This window comes from Micrasema longulum, unplaced genomic scaffold (genome assembly GCF_059751315.1).
Source record: "Micrasema longulum isolate JH-2025_06_02 unplaced genomic scaffold, ASM5975131v1 h1tg002448l, whole genome shotgun sequence".
NCBI classification, from domain to species: domain Eukaryota; kingdom Metazoa; phylum Arthropoda; class Insecta; order Trichoptera; family Brachycentridae; genus Micrasema; species Micrasema longulum.
In genome coordinates, this window is record NW_028279593.1 from 248,517 (window position 1) to 272,821 (window position 24,305).

The 24,305-nt window shown below is 33.5% G+C and overlaps 1 protein-coding gene and 2 long non-coding RNA genes across 8 annotated transcripts in view; 1 reads left to right on the forward strand and 2 right to left on the reverse strand.

Moving 5' to 3' along the window:
* The window catches only part of LOC148272168 (protein fem-1 homolog CG6966), a 219,742-nt gene extending 207,020 nt beyond the window's left edge, over nt 1-12,722 (forward strand). For all 5 annotated transcript variants that reach the window (XM_088240421.1, XM_088240425.1, XM_088240422.1 and 2 more), the window contains exons 3-10: nt 1,881-2,081; nt 5,194-5,412; nt 7,480-7,675; nt 8,198-8,361; nt 8,929-9,147; nt 9,681-9,922; nt 10,875-11,051; nt 11,826-12,722. In XM_088240421.1, the coding sequence (XP_088096547.1) occupies nt 1,881-2,081; nt 5,194-5,412; nt 7,480-7,675; nt 8,198-8,361; nt 8,929-9,147; nt 9,681-9,922; nt 10,875-11,051; nt 11,826-12,074 (1,667 nt within the window). In that variant the 3' untranslated portion in view covers nt 12,075-12,722. The remainder of the gene's footprint in view (nt 1-1,880; nt 2,082-5,193; nt 5,413-7,479; nt 7,676-8,197; nt 8,362-8,928; nt 9,148-9,680; nt 9,923-10,874; nt 11,052-11,825) is intronic.
* LOC148272169 (uncharacterized) lies at nt 5,134-7,609 on the reverse strand. Its single transcript, XR_015824911.1, has 2 exons — nt 7,442-7,609; nt 5,134-5,417 (listed from the first exon to the last, which is right to left on the reverse strand). It is a non-coding gene; the product is annotated as an uncharacterized LOC148272169 (long non-coding RNA).
* A 6,689-nt stretch (nt 12,723-19,411) lies between the features above and the next one.
* LOC148272170 (uncharacterized) lies at nt 19,412-23,399 on the reverse strand. Of its 2 annotated transcripts, XR_015824910.1 has the most exons (4): nt 23,035-23,399; nt 22,053-22,163; nt 20,108-21,008; nt 19,412-19,671 (listed from the first exon to the last, which is right to left on the reverse strand). It is a non-coding gene; the product is annotated as an uncharacterized LOC148272170 (long non-coding RNA). The 2 variants fall into 2 exon arrangements; XR_015824909.1 differs by lacking the exon at nt 23,035-23,399 and having other exon boundaries at nt 22,053-22,175.
* Nucleotides 23,400-24,305: the final 906 nt, after the last annotated feature.

Here is a 24,305-nt window from a genome sequence, read left to right on the forward strand (position 1 = left end):
TTTTTCCAACAAGAGTTATTTACAGCTTTTAGGAAATGGTCAGAAAATCAAAATATTTAGGTATTTTTTTATTAGAACTAAAATATTTATTTTTATTCAAAAATCTTAAATTCATTATGAAATTTGATTTATTTATTAAATTAAGTCAAGAGTGTCCAGACTGATGATCTTCCGTGTGTGATGTAATGTATTTTATTTAGATAGGTGTGCAAAATAATTTTCAACAATTATTTATTCCCTTGGCTATTATTATATATCGAGGCTTTACTGATAGAATGCATTAAGTCATTAAAACAAGTTCCAAGATTTCTTTCAACGCATTATTTCTCCCACAATTTTCTTTTATTTTTATTTTTTAAAAGCTTTCAAAGAGTAATCTTTATTCTAGGCATATCATAAAATTTGAAATCAACATATTGCACTAATATCAAAAAATATTTGAATATTATAAAGACTGTTGATTTCATGTATGTCAGTATATAATTTTATTTTTTTTTAATGTTATGTGACAAAAATGATCAAGATGCACTGAAATTGGAGTAGGTAATAATGCAGTGCCCTATGCACCACTGGGTGTGGATAGGGAAATGATGATGATGAGTTGCTATTTCGATCGGCAGTCTGGGCATTTACATGGCTTATGACCTATCATTATCTGGTTTAAGTGGCCTCTGTATTCCCTTCTCAAAAATGTTTTCCCTCTATGTTGTTGAACAAATTTGATCTAAATAACTCCCTAGGGAGGAAATCCAGCATGTTTACAAACATTTGGACGTACGCAAAACATTGTTGAGTTACTATTTATGTAAAAAATATCAAAGTCTTATTTTATTTATTTGTTTTAAAAAATAATAAAATAAGTTAAATTAATAACTTCACAAACATCCGCATTTGGAAAGATTGAAGGAATATAGATGTTCACATATAGGCAGAATGGTGAATGTTACACAGTTTTGGTTGCAAAATAAAATAAACCAGCCAATGACAGATCGTACGCCCTGTAGATGCCTAGACTACTATATTCCCTTCTTTAAAATGTTAAATGTAAAATGTATTATTTCAATATTGACAAGCTCCCTTAAGGTTGAATCCAGTTTTCGTCCACTAAAATTTTGACAAAATCAAAATATTGTAAATAATCATACATTGTAAATGCAAGTAAAGAGTACATACATACATTATAGGTATGTATTTTAAAAAATGTATAGTTGCTAGTCTAACTTGGGTCAGACCAGCAAGTGACCTGTTATAATTTGGGAAGCCTTACAAAATTAATCAATTAAAATATATATATTGTTTTATTGCCAGTCTAACTAGGGTCAGTACTCCGCACTGACCAGCAAGTGACCTGTTATAATTTGGGAAGTCTTACAAAATTAAACGAAAAAGTATGGTAACCTATGCAGCACAAATTATGCCTTTAAAAAAAACTTTTTCGGAATAAACATGTTATTATATATTTTTTGTTAAGTGAGAATTCATGATCAATTCAGTAGTGCCTGTTCGTACATAAAAATACGAATAACAAGTACTTATCATAAATATGAATAATAAAATGATATTGCCGTTTTTGTGATCGAAACTATTTTCAGAAGGTGATTATTACAGTTTTTTGTATGGAAGCGGTCTTGCTGTTTTAACAGAACATAGAATTGACCTTACTGCACCCGATAACACCAATATCTCATTTTTTCAAAATTGTGGACTGGCTCCGTTCAATTGTCCAACCCTTGTATCAACTCTTGTATTGGAAGTAGCAAGATCAAATAGTCCGACCCTCGCATCGGCAGTGATATTCGACGGGGAGATTAATAGTCTATCCCTTGTGTCGGCAGTGATATTCGACGGGGAGATTAATAGTCTATCCCTTGTGTCGGCAGTGATATTCGACGGGGAGACCATCGAGGGGGCGCCGCCCCTGTGGTGCGCCGCGGCGGCCGGCCACATGGCGCTCGTGCAGCTGCTGGTGGCGCGCGGGGCCCGCGTCAACAGCACCACGCGCACCAACTCCACGCCGCTCCGGGCCGCCTGCTTCGACGGCCACTACGACATCGTCAAGTTCCTCGTCAACAAGGGAGCCGGTAAGTCGAGTTTTATTCGCGAGCCTTTATTCCGCGTACCGGCAGTTCGTACTGACTATGCACAGAATTCTCCCGAGATTCGTTTAGCATGGAACTAAAATACATTTTAGTTTTTCAACCCGCTCAGTACCAGAGTAAAAAAAATATTTTTTTTGCATTCATAAGTTCTATTATTTTTTCAAATATTTTCACTTTTTTTTTTATGATTGCATAGTTAACAAAAAAAAACATGTACTTCAGGAATGACATTGGGACTCAGGGGGTGTAAAATAAAGTTTCAGAGTACAAAAGGCATATATACAGGGTGTTCTTTAAACCCTGTCACATTCGAAACTACGATGATCAGTATGGGAAAGAAGATATATTAGCATACTTAAAAAAATATTTAGAACAAAGATTTTTTTATAAATATAATATTTAAAAAAACAAATGGCTGGTTACTTCTGCAGGGGAGAAATAAGGGGAGCGCGGCCACGAGGTTGTGGGCGCATCAGATTTCCCTTCCCCACTCCTCGCTTCTCCCCTGCAGAAGTAAGCAACCATTTGCTTTTTTTTATACAATTTTTAAAAAATTGTATTCATTCTAAAAAAATATTTTAATGTGCCAATATGTCTTCTTGCTCATACTGATCATCGTGGTTTTGGATGTGACAGGGTTTAATAAACACCCTGTATAACTGTTTTATATTTTTTCAAATAAAAAATTGTAAAAATAAATATAATAGTATTTATAAGTATAAAAAAAACCTTATTATTGTGAAGTTTTTTCAAATTATACAATAATTAAGAAAACAATCCTTATAAAACACAAACTTCAGAACAAGCGTAAAAATTATACTGTTTTGTAAATAAAATATTATTGGCTAGATGCATGCAAAAAATGAGGCAGATTGGTTTAGAAAATAACGAGGTATGATTATTTTTATTTGTGTACCTGAAGAATGTCGCTGGTACTGAGGGGTTAACACAATGAGAAAGTTTAGTGGTTTTTTATTTGTTGATTGACTATCATATAATAGATTATTTTTAGACCAGACTTAAGTTGGTGATTTTTTCTGGCATGTAAAAATAGAATCCCATACAATTCTAAAAACAACTTATTTGTACCCGCTAAACGTCAATAACATGGCTATCTCAGTATAACAATGCTGTAATTGATTGGTTGTTTTAAATACGTGTTTACATGAACTTATGACGTTTTAAAGTAGTTGTTTTTTTTTTATTGCTGCAACAGAGAGGAAAATAAATTTTTGAGAAGAGAAAATGGAAATCTAGGCATTTACAGGGCTTATCACCTATCATTGACTGGTTTAAGTGGCCACTTTACACACTGTAACATTCACCATTCTTTCCTCATCCATTCGTTCTACATGACCAAACTATCTTAGTGGCCCTTTCTTAATCTTATCAATTACACCGGTCTCAGATTTGCACTCTCCCCTGATTTTATCATTCATAACCCCGTCATACATTGATTTCCCACACATTCGACTGCATTCACTCTGCTTTCACCATTCCTCTGCCAGTTCCATTTCTCAAAACTATAAAATAGGATAATGTTCTTTTGTAAATAATACTTTTTCTAAAAAAAAAAAAAATATTTTTATAATTTTTTTGTTTTTTTTTTACCATATACTTAGAGGTCAATCAGAGTATTAAAAAAATAAAGGATAATTACATAGCTATGAAATACATATTAACAGTAAAAATAGTAAACAAAAAATTTTAATATTCTGTAAAAGATTCGAAGGTACTTTTTTATTTTATAGTAATTAAAAAAGGAAATAAAAAAAATTATAAATATTCCTTATTAAAGGGCAACAAAATATATCATAGTAAAAAAGAGTTGAATCCAGTAAAGTGCGTTTTTTTAAAAGAATGAAAATTTTGAAAGTTTGGGATCAATGAAATATTATCAGTAAAAAAAGAATTAAAAATTTTTGGGCCTATAACATATGCATGTCTCTGTGTTAGCCTCATTTTACAATGTGGTATTTCTAGCACACGATTCCTTCTTTGACTTGATCTATTTGAATTACTTGTAAAAACGTTTTGGTTCTTAAATATTTATTTTAAACATTGAAAACAATATATTTGTTTTATTTCCAAAAGTTTGGCTTCTTGGAACAATTGGAAAGGAAAAAGTGCGATTTTTGTGAAGCATTTCTTTAAAGATAAATTTTTGAACAGTTTCTAATGGTTTAATATAGTTGTTAAAAGCTCCTCCCCCTCCCATCCAATTATTCCATAGGAAAGCGATGACTGTACAAGAGCATAATTATCCTTATTTAAAATAATGAAATCAATAATTGACAGCCTTGCTCTACTTGAACTAATTCAAATTCGAATACCTGGTAGGTGCACTAGAAGTAAAGAATTATTTTTTGTAACAATTCTCGAACTAACTTCAAAATGCATTCACCTATATCCAGGATACATTGGTATGGAAACAAGTTTGAACAAATATTTGATATTTTCAATACAAACTCTGTTAATGCATTGAAATGTAATTTCACTCATTATTTTTTGGAAAAGTGATGAATTTATTTAAAAATATATTATTAAATTTAAATTTGTTTTCTTGGATACATGTTTATGTTTATTTCTTTATATATAAATTATATATTGGTAGATTTATTGCCAAATGGAAACTTCTTCCAACCAACTGATAAAATAAAGGTGTTTTTTAAGATTATTTCAGTTTTTATATTGCTCAAAAAAACTTATTATTTATAAAGTATTATTGTAGTATTATTTTTCTTTTTCACTGGATATTCCAAATTTGTGGTTCAAAGTATAACTCGTCTTTATTTATATAATAAAATAAATAAATAATATACCATTTTAATAGTATTTAGCTGGGCGTAAATACTTAACCGTTTGAACACATAAGTTAAATATCTCAGTTTATTAATAATTACTTCAAGTTGATTAGTCCACTTAAGTGATAAAAGAGCATGTAGTAGCTTAAAAACCGGTTGGTAATTAAGTAAATAATAAGTGGTTATTTCATTAAATAAAGTTAGTGATCTAAATAAAAATTGAATATGTAAATAATAAAAGTATTTATTCAGCAATAAGTTAATATTGTGGATCGATGTGACCTTTTCAGATGTGGAGGTCGCAAATCGCCACGGTCACACGTGTCTCATGATAGCTTGCTACAAAGGACACATCCGCATCGCCAAATTCCTGCTCGCCCTGAAGGCCGACGTTAACCGCAAGAGTGTCAAAGGGAACACGGCTCTGCACGACTGCGCTGAGAGTGGCTCCCTCGATATTCTCAAACTCCTACTGGACCACGGCGCAACTATGGACGTTGACTCTTACGGTAAGCTGAAAACGAATATTATTGTAATGTCAGTGTTATCATTAGGTCAATTTATTTCATTAAATCAGCAGTTGTGGCGTCTTCATTCCTTTGAATAAAAGGAAAATATCACTTTTTTTCCACATTTTTAAAGTAATAAAGGGCTATAAAATACTGTCAGTAAAAAAAAAATTTTTTGCTAATTATTAGTAGCATAAAAGATATTTTTGAATTTCTAATTTTGAATTCCCGCAAGAACGGTCTTTCGGTATTCGTAGTATGTGATATTTCCCTCTTCTTACTTTTCACCTTTTGTAGGTATATTATGCATATACAAGCTACTTGTTAATTTAATTAATGCATAGAACCGCCATGTTAGATAGAGACTAGATTGAGCTTACCAGAGTATTTATTTATTCATTTGTTAACACATTCACTGACATATTATGGCTTTTAGGCTGTGCCCGTGTTAAGCCATAACAATGTGTGTGTGTGTGTAGAATGTATCTATTCTCAGAAAATAACGCGCTACCACTATATGACTGCCCGTATGGACAAAAATCATCCTAGGATTATCAATCACGAAGTTAGTTATAATTTACTGCAAAATAATGGGCCGTAGGTATTCAGGTCGAGAATCACAAGCACAGCGTGAAACCGGCAAAATGGCATTGCTGTAGCGCGTTATTACTCTGAGGTATATAGTACACAATTTCCTGAGGTGTTATTCCTTCAGAGTCTTCGAAGCGATTATCGAATTGGTTGACTAATTGATAAATATTATGTTTGGCAAATTAATCCAGTCCAAGATCAATCTGTCCATTATGAAAACCAATAATTATTTAATATTTCTAAATGTTCTACAAAATCTTATCAAAACCCATTTTATTAAGTTTAACGTTGTAATTAGAACCTACAATATATGTAATCATTTTGATATTTATAACATGTCTATAACATTGCTTAAAAATAAAATTTATAAAACAAATTCAAGTTATGATGTGGCTTGAATCCGAAGCCGCACTGTATTGTAGGTGCATTATATTTATTTAGACGGTTACACCTTTAACAAAGTATAAAATAATAATAAAAAACAATTATCATGAAATGGTATACGAGTATATTGTACCGTCAGCTATATCCTTTTTAATATACAGTCGAACCTGGATTTAAGAGACCTGGGCCCCGATTACAATTGTCTTCGACTGTCTATAAAGAATAACTGATATTTGTGTACGAAAATGAGTATATTTGCAGAAACATTTAAAGTATCTTCGTCGGAAACCTATAATTGAACATGTTTAGAAGAAAAAATTGTATGCATATTCTGCTTTTCTCGCAGAAAACTTAATTTTGCTTTGTAGATAAATGTTAACTTCCTATTGTAATCGGGGCCCTGACATAAGAGAAACTTCTTCAAAAGAGAGCTGGATTAAGGGAGCCGTAAAATCTCTATACAAGAGAGTTTGGTTTGCAGATGTAGCCACAGCGTCACTGTTTGTGCACATGCACCTAATACATATAATACATACCGGTTATGTTTGTAGACCTCTGTAAAAGAAAGCATGGATATCAGAGACTTCTTTATGAGAGATAATGTCCCGGCTCCTATTTATTATAGGTTTGACTATGTTATAATGTGTATTTGTGCAACTGACATTGGTGTTCTGTATTTAAGTCTACGTTTATTTTCATATATAATAGTAGAAGTTATTATTAACATATTACAACAGAGATGGAGAACATTTATTTTAGAGGTGGCAATATGGAGGTCTAGGCATTTGCAGGGCTTACGACCTGCCATTCGCTGGTTTTTCTCTAAAGTATTTTCCATCTCTGTTGTAATATGTTAATCTAAATAAAACCCTAGGGGGTGAAATCCAGAATTTTGTTTACAAAAATTTGGATAAACTCGAAATTATATACTCAAAGTTATATTTATATGACAATTTATGTAACCAATTACAAGGAAGTCTCTAATTGGACTTTATGAAATTTATTAATAATATGCATCTTATGATTTAAGTTTTGCAATAGAATAAAATAGCACCGGGACGTCTGATGAAACGGTGAGTTGTCTGTTTTCAGGAATGACACCATTACTAGCCGCCTCAGTAACGGGACACCAACACATAGTGGAGCACCTCATTAGCCTGGGAGGAGGTACACACGTGTCTCGGCAGCAGAGGATCGACGCCCTCGAGCTGCTGGGAGCCACCTACGTAGACAAGAAACGAGATATGGTCGGCGCAGTACAAATGTGGAAAAGCGCAATGGAGGAAAGGTAAAGAACACGGCAGTATTTAATTTAAGATCTGTAAATGCACATTCGACAGTATGAAGGATGTCTGGAGATCGAATATTTACTCAGTGAAAACCAAATGCCACCCATATAAGGCCTTCACAACACCCATTCTCCTCTACGGATGCAAATCGTGGCACCTCACTAGGGCCCAAAACAGCAAAATACTATGTTTTGAGAATAGGTGTCTCAAAGAATCACGACTTGCTTATTTGTAGCATTCATGGAGGAAGATACAAATATGTATTTTTGGTGGGTAACTCAAAAATGCTGGCTTTAGAGTTACCTAGTTGTAGTAATTACCCTCTAATTAGCCTCTAAATAGAGGCTTAGCGGGTTAATCCTTTAAAAAAAAAATTTCAATAATTTATGAAAAGTAAATTTTTTTTTCTACTGGTGGTATAACTACTTCGCGGTCATAGCTTTGGATAGCGCTAAAATTTTTCATTGCTTAATTTAGCAATATCTCTTTTGGATATTTTTATTTTGTCTTTTTGTGTTCAGATTCCCAGCAGAAGGTCAAGCATTACCCAAACCTCCGCCAGCCCAAGGGGTAGAAGCTTATGACTTCGTACAAGAAGTCACAGACCCCGATAAGTTAGATGAACTCCTTGCTGACCCTGATGATATGAGAATGCAGGCATTAGTGATTAGAGAAAGAATTCTAGGTAAGTAAAACTCGCATATAAGTTATCAATTCAGTATTGCTGACATCACAAACATACGTAAATATGTTTATTTTACTTTTGATATTTTTATTAGTAACTAGGGCCAGTCAAAAAAAATTCTGGATATTGTGGAGAATTTTTTTCGTATATAACTTTTAAAAAGATTTTTTTTTAAATATGTCCCTAGAAAAACGCGACATGTGATAGTTGTGATGTCAAGATTCGTGACGATGTTCCATAAAAATTTGAATGGTTAGGAACAAAGTTAAAAATAAACATGATTTGGGACATGGGCGTAATGACCTTTTTTGCGGGAAATTCTAATTATGCCTTTGTTTAATTCAGCCAATGACTGGACATAAGCACTATAAATGCTGAATAATCCATATTCCCTTCTCAAAACTATTTGTTTTTTATGTCAAGAAAACAATAATCTTGAAGCTGTCATTCAGTTTTTTAAATTTATTTCAACAATGACATAATAAAATACATTGAAACTTTACAGCCCTCGGAATTAAAAAAATCAAATCTCACACTAAACATAATGAAACATTAATTTTTGTTCAGGCCCCGCCCACCCTGACACCTCATACTACGTGCGATACCGGGGGGCCGTGTACGCAGATGCAGGCCGCTTCGGGCGCTGCCGCTCGCTGTGGCACCGCGCCCTGGACATGCAGCGTGCTATGCTGGGGCCCCTGTCCCCCATGACGCAGTCCTCGCTGCATAGCTTCGCCGAGCTCTTCTCCTACATGGCGCAAGAGAGGATGCGCCCCCCCTCGCGAGGTTGGTCTCTCTCTGTTAATAAAAATGATAATTGGATCATTTTTATGTCACCGTTTGTGAGAAACATTGCCACGAAGCTCTCATTACTAAATAAAGATGTTCGGTGGTTTTTAATTTTTTTTTATTCGTTCTAAAGTTTGGTAATTTTAAAAGATCTGGTCAGTGGCTGATCCCAACACACAACTGAATTGTTTAATTGATGTTTTGTAAAATGTCTTCTTGAATGGGTAAACATGAAATATTATTTTTAAGGTGGTTTGGACCGGCCTTTGAAGCATAAGAAGGCTGATCACCTTACCTTCATGAAACAAATGATCGAAATATGTTTCTATTGGTTTACAAATGCAGTGCCTTATGCAAAACTGGGTGGGTAAGGGGGAATGATGATGTCTTCCTGTGTATACTAGTTGGATATGAAATTTTTAAACATTACACCCATGCAGAATTTCATAAACTTCTATAAGATCGCCTTTTGCTCTCTGCTAATCCATTTCTTGTTGCGATACATTTACAATGGACAATGTCAATTCCAGGTCGGGTGGTGCCGCCGGTGACGTTTGAGGACCTGAACCCCGTCCTCAGCAAGGCCATGGACGAGCTGAGCCGCGGCCTGACGCTGCTGGCGGCGCGGCCCGGCGGCGACCGCGACACGCCGGTGGACGGCCTGCAGCGAGTGCTGCTCGTGTGCCTGCACCTGGCCAGCCTGATGGCTCGGCTGCCCGTGGACAGAAAGGTCCGCCAGGCGGTCTACGCGCTCGTCAAGATGGATATACGGGTGAGATTTATTATTACACTTGCACTTATCGTGACATTGACCGTGATCGTAACTAGACACCGCGATTCTTGGCTTTAAAAGGCCAATGTCGTAAATTGCAATAATACAGTAGTCATTTTTTAGGCATTTTGTGGCATTATAATGAACTGTTTGATAATAAATATCATTTGAAAACATTCCCACATATCGTCGGCCTAACTTGTAAAACTCTTAAATCCCAAACTTACTTTTTCTCAGGGAAGAGTAAAAATAGTTTTTTTTGATAATTTAAAAAAAATATATATATAGATAAAACTGTACGGATGTATAAGTTTTACACATCATCATCATTTTCATCATTCCCTTTACGCACCTAATGATGTATAGGGTACTGCATTGATACACCGATTGCAGCGTATTTTGATTTAAAAATTTGTTACATCTAGGTAAGATGATCAGTCTTACGCTTCAGGTGCCAGGTCCAGGGACCATGAAATATTCCAGTCTAAAAATACCGTTTTAAATATTTCATGAAATGTCAGTAAAGAAGCTCAATTTATTAGAAAGTGTTTTTGACTCGATGGCTGCTCTCAGGTAAAAATTCTGAAAAAGGAAATTGAGTAAAGAAAAGTCCGCTTCGTAGTCTAGTGGTTGGCACCTTCGCCTGTCGTGCTTGAGGTTTACACTGAAGTATTTCACTGTCCTTAGACTAGCATCTAAACCCTAAGACTGGTCACCTTACCTTCCTGTAACTGATGTTCGAGATATACTGCATTTTGTTTTACAATGCAGTGCCCTTTGCACTATCAGGTGTGGATAAGGGTTTGATGATAAATATGTTCTGGGGCTAAAATGCCAACCTGGCTGCAACAAATACTATTTATCATATTTTGATAGTGATCCCGGGCCACAATTTGCAGATAAATATAGTACCAGTATATTAAACTAAATGAACATTGTTTTGTTTGTCCAGGTTAAGAAGGGCCGCTGTGCCTTGCATTTAGCCTGCATCGGAGAAGGCATCGAGGGCACCCGAGTCTCCCCTGGGACAACAGACCCATCAGCTCTAGTCAAACTGCTACTGGAAGTTGGAGCAGATCCCAATGTGAGGGATGCTGATGGAAATACACCCCTTCATCTCGCCGCCAAGGTAACTTATAAAATATGTTACCAGCAATGGTAACTCTAAATTTTATAGAAATAACCAAAATTTTGTAATTTATTAGATGTAAAAAAAACAAAGTGTTGATAAAAAAATGACAATCTTCTCATTGCGTAATTGCCAAATATAAATAATAGGTCACTATGGTTGATGTATCAACTCAATTCCAACACCCATTTGTAGGATCATTGTTAGAAGCCCTATTGTCTCAAATTCATCCTCAACCTCAAAAATAACTTTCTTTCATGACTGGAAAATGTAATTTACCTAACACATTTTAATGTAACTCGGACATTTCCCACACACAGCGTATTTTAACCATGCTATTTTAGCATTTTTTATATATGTAGTGCTTGAACACAGTGTAGGTTTAAGTTTATGGTCTATAAAAGATTTTCCAATATGGTCTATTGTTTTTATTTTTAAATAGGCCAAAAAATACAATGGTAACAATGTTCATATTTTTTTACATGCGACATCGGATAAATTTTCTACAAAGGTTTAAAATATGCATATTTTAGATCACTGGAAAACGAGACTGTGGGACAAACGGCCTGTATGACGTTTTGGCAAACTTGTACACAATTTTAACTAGAAACGCAGTCGGTGAAATGACATGATGCTAACTGTGAGCCGTTTTGTATGTGCTCATTTTTTAACTGAAAATTATAAATGAAAACTTGTTTTGAATACATTATATTTTTTATGTTTTTCCTGACTTGTGAAAATAAAATAATAAATGGTTAATTATATTATTTTCAGTGCAAACCCTGCCACCCTGAAGTAGTGAAGGCGCTCCTCAATAGTAATGCACATATCGATATTGTGAACTACGACGGTGTCACGTTCCAAGACATAATGACTGAAAATGGACAGTGTGCTTCGGCCATAGTTAATCCCTTGAAGTACACAACACTTCAGTGCATAGCCGCCAGAGCCATCAAGCGGTATAGACTCAATTACAGAAATGTTGTTCCCAGAAGCCTCTATCACACTATCATCTCCCACTGAATCCGCACTCGCCACTTAGGATGAGGATGCTTCTCCTGTGGAGCTTGAGATCGCCATTTCAAGCGTTGACAGCAACTTTATTTTATCCGAGATGTTTGCTCAATATGCTGTTTGAATAGAGATTTGGGGGGGGGGGGAAATGCTACCCACACGCCATTGTTCAATATTTCCCTCGAGTGTGCGGAAAATGTTGTTTATTTACTCTTTGGCAAATTTGAATAGTTTTCCTAAATGATAATACTTTGAATAATGTATATTTTAAATTTTATGGCTTAATTTATTGAATTCGAAATATTGTTTATCAACTACTTTCGTTAATATCCTAAGGAAATGTCAGAAGCCATGACGTTACTGCAGTTTTTAGGAATACATAGATAATACTTTTCACTGAATTTAATAATTCAGAGCTGCCTTTATTCTAACCTGTCAAAGATATAAATATTTGATGTTGTTGAATTGTGAAATAAGTTTAGGTTTTGAAAATCCAATTTAAAATGGTTATTGTATGTACATAAATCAGAGAATCGAAGATTGTAAATGTTTATTATCACTTGTTATAACAGTGAATTATTATAACCTAATAAAAAAATTATTTGAAGCACTAACTTTGTGATTTTCCACATTAAATAATATAAAATTTTACACAAAGTAAATATTTAGTTATATTATTTATTAAACCAAACTTGTTATTTTCAAAACTTGCTCTTTAGTTATCAAAAAATCTTAAAAAAATATACCATTTTTTTATTATGTGTATATAGTGATAAAATTAATAAAATTGTTTTTTCTAAGCAATATATTTTTGATTAATAGATTTAAAATTAATGTTGCAAAACTTCTAGAGCGTCGTCTGCAACTCGACGGCACACATAAGTCAAGTCTGCTACTTTCAAAATGCTATATTAGTATAAAAAACTTCTCGATAAATGAGGCCTCGTAACAGAATTGAAATATTTTTATCCTATAAATACAGTTTATTTTTAATTCAAATTATAAATATATTCTTATTTTTTAAACAACGAGTAATGTGTCTAGAAATAAAATATGTATGTTCAAAATCAAAACCTGTCAAAGACTTCTTAATTTAGAGACATTAGTATCTGAATTTTGTCAATAACCTTTTATCTTCTGCATATTTCACTTATGTTTACCTACCTCTGTTAATTCCAATACAAGATTAATCAATTTAATTAATCATATTTGTGAAGTATTTAAGATGATTACAAAAACCATTTGAAGTGACTCGTGTCGAATAGACTGAATGTTGAGAAAACTGGTTAACCACAAACATTAAAAAATCATGTATGCGGAAAATACATAGCAATCAATAATTATTTATTTCCGATGTCTATCCTATTTGTTATAAAATGCAGTGCCAATTCATCCATCGAAACATATTAAATTAAAATCTAACCATTTATGCAGATCTTAAGAGCTTGTCCAAAGGGGGCAAATTCGCCACAAAACATTTCGTGCGTTAGCGAGATACTATGCGCTAATATATCGCGTCCACAAGCATCGTGCGAATTCAAAATATGCGCATAAATCGCGTGCACTTCGCCTCTCGCTTGATTCCTGATTACGTATTACGCACAAGAGAATCACGGTGAATTCGCCCTTTCTGGACAAGCTCTAAGTCAGCTTTTTCATAAATATTTAAAAGATGCAATATATTCGTAGTACTTTTTATGCTGTGAATAAACTGTTAAGCGTTCAAATTCACATCTTCTAATATACATTTTTTAAATTGTATGTTTTTATTTTGTAAATGTAAACACATAACATGAATTTGGTTTACACCACGGAATATTAAACCATTTTTTATTTATTTTTCAAACAAATTTAATTTAAAACAAAATAAATTGTTTCAAATGTTGCTTATCATTATTTTTATAATCAAGCTTCTATTATTGTTTAATCTTTATAAGTTCGTGCATTCACACTTCCGCTCGTTAGGGTGGCAATTTGGCAGTCCATGTTATTTTTTCATTTGCGAGTTCTACATCATTAAACATACGTGTTTCGAAATAATTGGGACTAATGATTTCTGACACAATATTGCAAACACATTTTAGGCTAAAAATCTTTATTAAAAAAATTAACTCTTAACGTAATCGTAAATATCTTTACGCAAGTTTACATTTTAATATCAGTTTTTCCTTTTTCTTCATTCATTTATTACATTGAAAATCGACACCAAATAATAAAAGAAACAGCAAGTTAATTAAGGCAAGTCATCATTATCATTTCTCCACTCCAATCTAATCTTCACTCCGATCGTAGCACATCTAGATCATTTTTAAAACCAATATTTCACATCCACACTGCCAGGAATTGAACCCAGGACTTGTAGGATGGTAGGCAAGAGTTACATTGAGTTGAAAACGCTCATCCAGAGAACTGTATTCTTTGTCTGTTCGGTCATTGAGACATACCTTTTTTATGTATTACAATTTTCCCGACTACATATAGTCTGAAAAATTGTAATATATAAAAAAATCTGACCCTACCGAGTTTGTGGTTATAGTGAGCTAGCGAGGGGAAGTAACCAAGTTAGTCGTGAAATAGGGGATGGAAGTGTAAGAAGACAATACATGCCCCTTCTCTGATACGTCACAGGAATGTGCGCGAACAGATGGTTGTCAATTTGCCACCCTAGCGTCTTAATTTATCAATTCTAAAATATGAGTTTTCAATTGTATCTTGAATTCCAAATACGCAAACCTGTTTTATATAATCAATGAATTACATACATGATTTTAAGTGAATTATTATATCTTACCTTTTTCACATAATTAAACATTTCAGTCATATTCTATCTTTTTCTAAACAAAGGTGGACAGATCACACAGAGTTAAAGTTTCTATGTAAATTGTGTGCCGATTCTCCTATGTTTAATAATGTATATGTATGTATATTGTATATAAATATAAGTGTTGAGATTAGCTTAATATTAATGTGATATTTAGGCATCTACGGAGAATAGTTATTGTGTACCAAGTGGACATTATGAATCTCTAGTTGTAGAAGAGAAATGTGATGGAGTCAGTCATGGATAATAAACATGTATTTTGAAATAAATTACTAATGAATTGAAATGGTGTTTTACTATTTACTATAGCTCTGCATAACCAGAACCTTTAAAATAGATATCTCCACAGAACGAAGAATCTGTTTGAGAATAGAGTTTACAATAGAGATGAAACAGTTGTTTGGTAACTATCTAGTATTTGGCATATCCGCCTAATTTTACTGTCTAGCAAAATTTTACAGATTACTGTTTTATTTATGCTTTGCCAATCTATTTTTTTTTTCTTCATTTGTAATTGAAAAAAATTACACGAGAACATCTCACATTTGAGAAGCAGATATGACTTACTTGTTGGCTTATACCCGTATGCAGAGACAAAACTTAAGGTGAGGAAAGTACATTCTGATCTCATATGCAGAGAATAACCCGAAGGTGAAGACAATAGAATGTACAGTGGTGCCTCACACAACGAACTTAATTCGTTCCAGGAGCAAGTTCGTTATGCGAAAAGTTCGTTATGTGAAACGCGTTTTCCCATAACAATACATGTTAAAAAAAAAATTCGTTCTGTAGCATAAAATATGGTAAGATGACATAAAAAAAAGATAATTTTTTTGTTATTATTTTTATTTAGATACATCTAAAAACATAATGAAAAAAACACACATTTTTCAATTTTAAGAAATAATCGAATCTTGCACATCTTCATCCATTTTCCGCTTTTTGGCCGATGGTGCAGTGAAAAACCTGTCCAAAGTCGTTTGTTTCTCTCTTTTCTTCAACATCTGCCGGAAATAACGGACAAGAGTATCGGAGTACAGGTCGTTGATCCTGTTTGCTTCAGCGGAATCCGGATAGTGGGCATTGGTAAACTCCTGAACTGCTTTCCATTTGACCAGGATGTTCTTGATGTCAGCAGTTGGAATTGGTTGATTGTTTGATTGTTGCTCCTCGTTATCAGATGACGCTTCCCTTTGAGCATTGTCCTGTTGTTGGGCCAGAAGTGTTTGGAGCTCTTCAGTTGTCAGCTCTTCTTTGTGTTCCTCAATAAGCTCCTCTACATCCTCTTCAACGATTGCTGCGACACGTGCGTAAGTTAAGCGTACTGCTCAGTGACTAACGACTGCCTGCGCGGAAGGATGCAATAAATCGGCAGTGATCGTGTGAAGTGGGCGACTTCGTTGTGTGAAGCGAAGTTCGTTGTGTGAAGCGAAGTTCGTTGTATGAATCGTGAAATGAACGAAAAGGAAGTTCGTTGTGTGCAGCGTTCGCTGTGCGAGGCGTTCGTTATGCGAGGCACCACTGTACTTACCTCACCTTAAGGTTTGTCTCTGCATACGGGTATTAGTATGTGGGGGGGGCTATGGAATATCTATTACAAAAAAAACACAAAGCCAAATTTTTTCAGATATTACTTTTTGGTTTAGCAGGGCAGGTGGTAGGCCTCAGCCATTTTTAAGTATAAAAATACGGAGAAAAAAAACAAATGGCATTCTTTACCAAAATATATAAACTTACCAAAATAAGTAGTTTTTCAATTTTACAAAGATGTTTTTAACACTTTTTAATTTTCAAACAAAAAAAGTAAGCAGGGTTCATCAAAATAAAACGAAATGTAAAAAACAAACTTTTTCTAAAATGACATACTTTGACATTATAAATCATTTATAATCTTATTTAGAAAATTTAAATGGTAATTTGTCTAATAAATCGATGATAATCGTAAAAAGAATCTAAAATATCAGAACCCAAAGACTAAATTGAAATATGTAAATACGCAAGGTGATTCCCCGATCTCTGTAATGAAAAAACTTCTCAGATTCTCAGAATACAAATCACAAATTTTTATCTTTTTTTTTTGCCTTATACACTAGGTTTAATCTAATATAAAACAAATATTAAAATTAAAAAAACATTGAGGCAATAAAGCATTTAATGTTATACATAAAATATTTTGTTTTACAAAATTATTAAAATATATTCAAAAAATCTAAGATGTCCTCGATCTGGGAAGGAAGCATCAACTCCCCTAATTGATTTGGTTGGATGAGGCTTATTATACACAAGGAAGGTCTAAAAATTCACAGAATGAAGGGGTTACCACGGGGGTAAGGGATACTAATACACATGAGTAAATAGTGTGACTCATAACTAATATACTCGTTTATGTATATGTGTGTATGTATGGTTATTAATGCATTACAAGTGCCCCGACTAAACACGGATTTTCTAGCGAGTCGGGGCAAGTTCACAGGCATGGGTCGTTCCTGATTGTGTCGCTATAAACTGTGTCTCTGTCCCTAATAAATGTAAGTACAATGATAATTGTAAATAAATAAAAATTAATAATAAAAATATAAAAAAATATTTTGTTATTAACCGTGTCACCAGAAGTCAAAATCTTATAAGAGCAACTTTTATCTTTATACTGGAATGTCCAAATTAAGAGGATGGACGGGAGAGCGGTTTGATGAATAGGTATTTGAATATACAGTGAGCGACAATGAAAGGTCCGCACTTAAAATTCAGGTAAAATTCAATAATTATAATTTTTCGTGGAATTGACCATTGAACCCCCGGACACTTTTTATTTTTTTAACGGTACTTTAAACCTTTGTCTTGCAGTAACATACCTTATACCTTCAGTTTCGTTTTTAGTTTAATTAAAAACCTTTCATAGATAACACCTCTCGTTAAATATGTCCAGGCGCAAACAAATGTTGGTGGAAATTAAAAGCATTATATTGACTCTGTTGAAAAAAATCATTTCTGTGCGCAACATTGCAGAGATGAGTAGAGTATAATGAAGCTGCTGTGAGACGATTTAAAAAAAAATATCGTCAAACTTAAACCCTACGAGGAAATCAGGCAGTGGAAGGAAGCGCAAGTTGTCTGATAGAGATGAGCGCGTAATAAAACAATTATTTTTAAAAAATCGTTTCGTATCTGCATTAAACATATCCGCCAAACTGCAGAAAATAAATTCCACGCAAGTGAGTGTTCGAACAGTTCAAATAAAAATTAATGAAATGGGATTTAGTGCGTTAAAACGCCTCAAAAAGGCCTCTTTTAACTAAGAAAATGAAGAAAAACAGACTAAAGTGGGCCTTTGAGAGACGCGACTGGACTGTGAATGATTGGTGTAGGGTCGTGTTTTCAGATGAATCTAAACTCAATTTGATCGGGTCGGATGGAAAGACTACAGTACGTCGTAGAAAAGGTGAACGATATAGTGATGAATGCATCCTCCCAACTGTTAAACATTCTCCGTATGTGATGATATGGGGCTGCATCACAGCTTATGGAGTGGGTTCTCTTGAGTTTGTTCAAGGTATGATGAACTCCGAAAAGTACAAGGAAACTATAAAAAAAAGTGTTTTGTGAACGATCGAGGCTCTAACAGAGCATATTCCAGAAATAATATTTCAAGACGATTCTGCACCTTGCCATCGAGCGCGTGCTGTGAGTTGTATTATTTATTTAACTTAGTTCTATTTCTATTTTTTGTTTACTAATTTTAATAATATTAGATTCTAATAAGATTTATTTTTTTAGATCACTGATTATAAAGAATCTTTGGGAATTAAGTCTCTCGCATGACCTGGGAATAGTCCCGATTTAAATTTGATCGAGAATCTATGGGCCATTATGAAGAGGAAAATGAAAATGAAACCTAGAAAAAATACTACTGATATAAAAGCTTTAATTATGGATATATGGGCTTATGAAATATAATTAAATTTATTTAAAAACGTATATTCATCAAAGCCCAAAAGAATTTCAGCTGTTATAAAAGCCAAGGGGGAACAACAAAATACTGATTTATTTTATTTTATGAATCATATGCACAAATTATTAGTTTTAATCTTTTTCGTATAATATGAAATCATTTTCAAAAAAAAAAAGTTGAATAACTTTTTTCATGTATAATACGAACTTTGAACATTTAGTGAAATCGCCATTTTTATAAATAAAAAAAAACAAAAAAGGATTATTTAGGTAAAAAAAGTACCGAGGTATAATTTGAAAATAGTTATTTAAAAAAATTGCGTTGCATTAAGAGAACAAATCGAATTTTATAAGATTTTATGGGTGCGGACATTTTTTTGTCACTCCCTGTATGTATGTATATAAATATTATGTCAATACCAAGTATTGACATAAATCGGTAGTCAGAAGGCAGTAGGGACCATCTGTAATTTTTTTTTTATTAATATTTTAGACCGGGCCCCGTCCGATGATTATTTATTTCCAAATTTAAAAAAATATTCAAGGAAAGGAATTTGCAAGTGATGAAGAAGTCAAGTCAGCAATTTCTGCCTATATTCAAGACAAATACAAAAATATTTTTGAGGGTATAAGTAAAATTTATGTGTTAGAGGAGAATGTAATAAAGGAAAAATATTACTATCTTTCTATTTACCCCTCTTTTCCTTCATTCCTAAAATTTTCAGACTTGCCCTCGTATTATTTTGTTTTGAAATTGTAGCAATTCCATTCCCAGGAATAATTGGCTTTCATTTTAGCATATGTGCGTAAAATTCTGCACTTATGGCATGGCACATGCTGAAAAAAATACAGAGATTAGACTATGGAATTCTCCCATCCACTACCTAATACTAATAAGCCCTGTTAAAATCACGCCTGAAGAAACATTTATTTTCTCTTTCTTAATATCCTCTCTACACATATTCCTTTTTTCGCATTGAAGACTAGTTTATATTGCTAGTTCTATTTTTGTATTTTTTTTATCTTGCATATGTTTTGAAACTACACAAAATTATATAAATAAATAAGATAAACAAGCTAGTTTATTAAAACGACAAATTAATATAAACATTGCTGTTATAAATTTGCAGAAAACATTAAATTGCATTATTTTTTTAATTACTTCAAAGTCAAGTTAATTATTATTATCTTTTATCAGCAAAAAAAGATTATATCTGGTCGAAATACCTAGATATTTACTATATGGTATAAAACATATTAATTAAATAACTACCTTAGCTTCTTTTGTGGTCTCTTCAGTTTTATATTAGAACTTTTTTGAGAAATGGATGAAATAAAGCTTCGTTGTTAAATTAATGATTTGAAATTAAATGCACTTTTGAAGTTTTGTGCTGCATTAAAGCATCTTTTCCACGAATTACTTTTATATTTTTAAAGAATGTTTGGCTAAAAGGTTCGCCCCTTTCTACTAGAAGTGGGACATTCTTTATATAATGTATCACTCTTCCATAAAATTTTATATTCGATTAAGCTTTTTAGTAACTTTGACATCTACTTTGTAGAATTTAGTTTTGTAAAAATCAAATATCAGCCATTAAATGTGATTTGTAGGGCATTAAAATGAAGAATGCATAAAAAGGTTTTTTTTTCAATTTTCTGATTGGATTTAAAAAAAATCTTTTCTACAGATCTTATGGATCTGTTTGTGCCGCTGTTTCCTCTTGGGACGCTGACTGCCTGATATTGCGCCACCTCTTCGGGGGTCAGCCTGGGAGTCTTCTTCGTTCAGGGATCCCTTGAAGTGTGATATGTGGAAATGCCATTCTGTTGACATGTTCATTCCAGTACCGCCTTTGTCGTCTTCCCCATCTTACAATATCTTTCGTACCGCACGTGCTCCGAATATCGATGTTTCTCATGCAATCTCGCAGCGTGTTTATGGTTATGGATCGGAGTGTTCATATCTCAGAACTTCTCAGCCGAGATTTGTCTTGGAAGTGTCCGCCCTTGCCTCCATTCCGCAGGTGGCTATCGGTCTAACACATGATTCGTATATTCTCATTTTACTGTCTAGTCTCATGTGCTTATTTCTCATTAATTTTATAAATTTGAGGCAATATATTATATTGTCACTGTTATTTTTGTTGAGGGAAATATCAGTATCACCATTCATACTAAAAATAAACATGGAAAACTAAATAAGCACGCATATTTTATCGGTTAATTACCTACATCTATCGCATCCGGCCCCCAATTAGAACAGAAGAAATTCACCGATACCCCTTCTACAAAGGCCAGGGCACTGACAGCGCCTCTAGTGGTAGAATTTGCTTATAGGCCATGGAGTGTCTTTAGTGTAATCCAAACTGTCATACTTCAGGGAACATATTCTGCTAGGCAAACCGCCACTCGCTTGCATATCCTTTAAAAATAGCGAATTGCTCTAAAAATAACTGTTAATTGGTGTAAAAACTATTCCAGTGTATCTAATGAAGGTTTCGATAAATAAATATGGTTAATTAGTGTTGTGTTCTTAAGCGAAAAATTATAAATCTCGTTCAAAAGTTCAGTTGGAATAGAAAACTGACTGTACCAAACATTGATAATTCTGTTTGTTACTGTAATCGGGGGCCCAATCAGTGTCGAAATCATGAATCTACAAAATATCATTTTAATATAGTAAGGTTTAATGTTTAAAACTGGAGTTATAAACATACTTAAATCGTACCGAACCGGGGTTACAATACATATTCAATGTTATTACTTGATTTAATATTCATTGTTTTGTCAATCAAAATAACTTTCGTGGTATTCAATGTCTGAAATGTAAACTTACAATTTTGAATGATTGATACAAGTGTCCGCCGCCAGATTTGACACTTTAAAGAAATAATACAAATTTTAATAATATACTAAATGTAATTGACTTAGTTTCATAATCAGAAATATTACAGATATATGTTTTTAAAATAGCTTGACCCCATCGGCCATCACTTAATCTTCGGATATTGAACTGAAAACAAATACGTCGGCCTTGCCACATTGGTCAAATTCTTGTTTGCGAAATATGCCTCAACCGCGAAAGAAAAATGAGGTCCTGTCCACGGACTCGTGATTGATAATAAATCTGCAAAACTCCTGTGACCAGAGATAACCAGAGACAGCTCGATTTTAAGTGTCAAATCTACCGGCGAACACACCGCATTATTTGTACCCACCTGAATCATTTTGAGAATTAAATTGAGAGACCTTCAGGCAATCAACGTTTCCCATTATTTGTGGATTCTATCTGACACATGAGAATTCTCATTTTAAAAATATGTATGGACCTGAAAACACACAAACATACATTAGTTTTTTTATTTAATCAAAGCAGAAATAAAAATACTTATTTCTCACAGTATTAAATGAATAAAAGTACTGGTAATAAAAATAAAAACTGAACAGTGAAACATTGGTATCTTGAATAATTATTTTACTACGTACTGCATCATTCATTATTACAACAATCTGCAATTAGCATTTTGATTAGCACTTTGATTAAAAATGTAATTATAAAAAATAGAAATCTGTCAGCAATGTAAAAATATAATTAACGTTGAAAGAATACCATGTAATGTAATATTAAAATTATCTTCTATTCTTTGATCTAAAAAATACAATATATAGTTATTAGGGAAGGGGTTTCCTTATATTTTAGGTGAAATCATCGCCTGAAAATGATTTGCAGAGAATCAGTCAAATAACATCAAATTTCAATTGAAAGATCTAACTATACAATTTCAAATTATGCCGATGATGCCTCCGATTTTATATTCGCAGCAAAAAAGGAGTCCTCTGAACCTTGAGAATAGTTTGCTCTCTGCAGAGCGTGGAATGTAAAAACACAAAATGTGCGTTCAACCGTTTGATAAAACAAGAGTGATTGTGTATTCGGCATATAGACTCCAATCTGATTCCGAAATAATCAAACACAATCAGATGAAGATAGAGAAACACAACAGACCCAAAATTCATCGCAGCCTAAATGGTGGACTATGGACATTAGAAGTCGATGGTTTTACTCCGCCAGACAAAATGATGCTTTCACTAATCTCAAGATATTGGCAATGCAACGAGGAGTAATATGTTCTTGACAAGACCACTATTCCTATCTTTACTAACAAATTACTGTACGTAAATGAACTTCAATCAACTTACCAGGATGTGATCTCTCTCACAAGTGACAAAATTTCAATCTCTCTATGTATGCTGAATTCTTGGATTTAACCACAGGACTCCGTACCCACGAGACTGACAATGTGCAGAACACGACGCCTCCCCCCGTGATGATGTAATGTTGGACAACGGAGCGATCTTCTAATCCTCCGATGGTCAAATTCCGACAGATATGAAGAACAAGATTCAACCTTTTAAGTGAATAGTTTAACAACACAAGACATTTTTATGTGTTTATCACTTTTCTACACCAGTCAGTAATTTTTTCAAACAATAACACGTAGACCAAATGTTTCAAACAAGCGCCATGTGGAGAACCCATTTATTGTCGGCTTATTTTAGGAATCCTAAAGAAAGAAATTGGAGATGAATTTAAACTGATGATGGTTTGAATGAATATGGTCCCATAAATGGCATATCATTTTTATCCACAATCCTACTATCAAAAAACAATGGACACTTTCTTAAACACAAGTGCAATATTCATAAAAGTGCAAACATTATATGTTGAAACAAAGCAGTTTGGAAGAGGTTGCTAAATGAAGAATTGAAATCTACCGGATTTACATGGGTATATTGACAATACTTTTATAACAATCTCGATATGTATGAACAAAAATAAATTCTCGTTTCAATCCTAGGGACCGCTTTGCAGCTACACAGCCGCATCTCCTTCTCCTTTGTCCATGGTCCGCGGTGACTCTTTTTGAACAAAATAATACACAATCGAGGAGTGCTTTAATTTTGTTATTACCAATTGAAACTAAAATCCCAAACATTGTTACCCTAATATCTCACAATTTTGGCTTCCCGAGTTTTTTCATTGAATTATCTACACAAAATCAAACTAGGTGTATGAGGACTGTGGGCGTAGTAGTGATGATCCTCTGAAAATATACTTAGTTCCGAATCCGGGTGTAATCTTTAGAAAAGCAAGTATGAAACCAAATAACAGTCAGTTCATTATATTCAGGAACATATGGCCACTTCTGTAGCACAATCCGAAATATAAAAAAACAGGATTTGTCAGAAAAAAGCCACTTATCACAATACAAGTTTTGTGGATAGGAGGGCATTTACTCTGATTTTGTCTAGATTTGTGAGCAACAGCGGATAAGAAATATGAAGAAAAACATATCAGTATTGAATTATAGCATTTTTCTTCAAATGAAAATGCCATTTTCCAAATTTATGATGCGAGGAAAAACTATAAAAAGGGGCGAAGGAGTGTACAAACTTGAAGCTTCTAGACA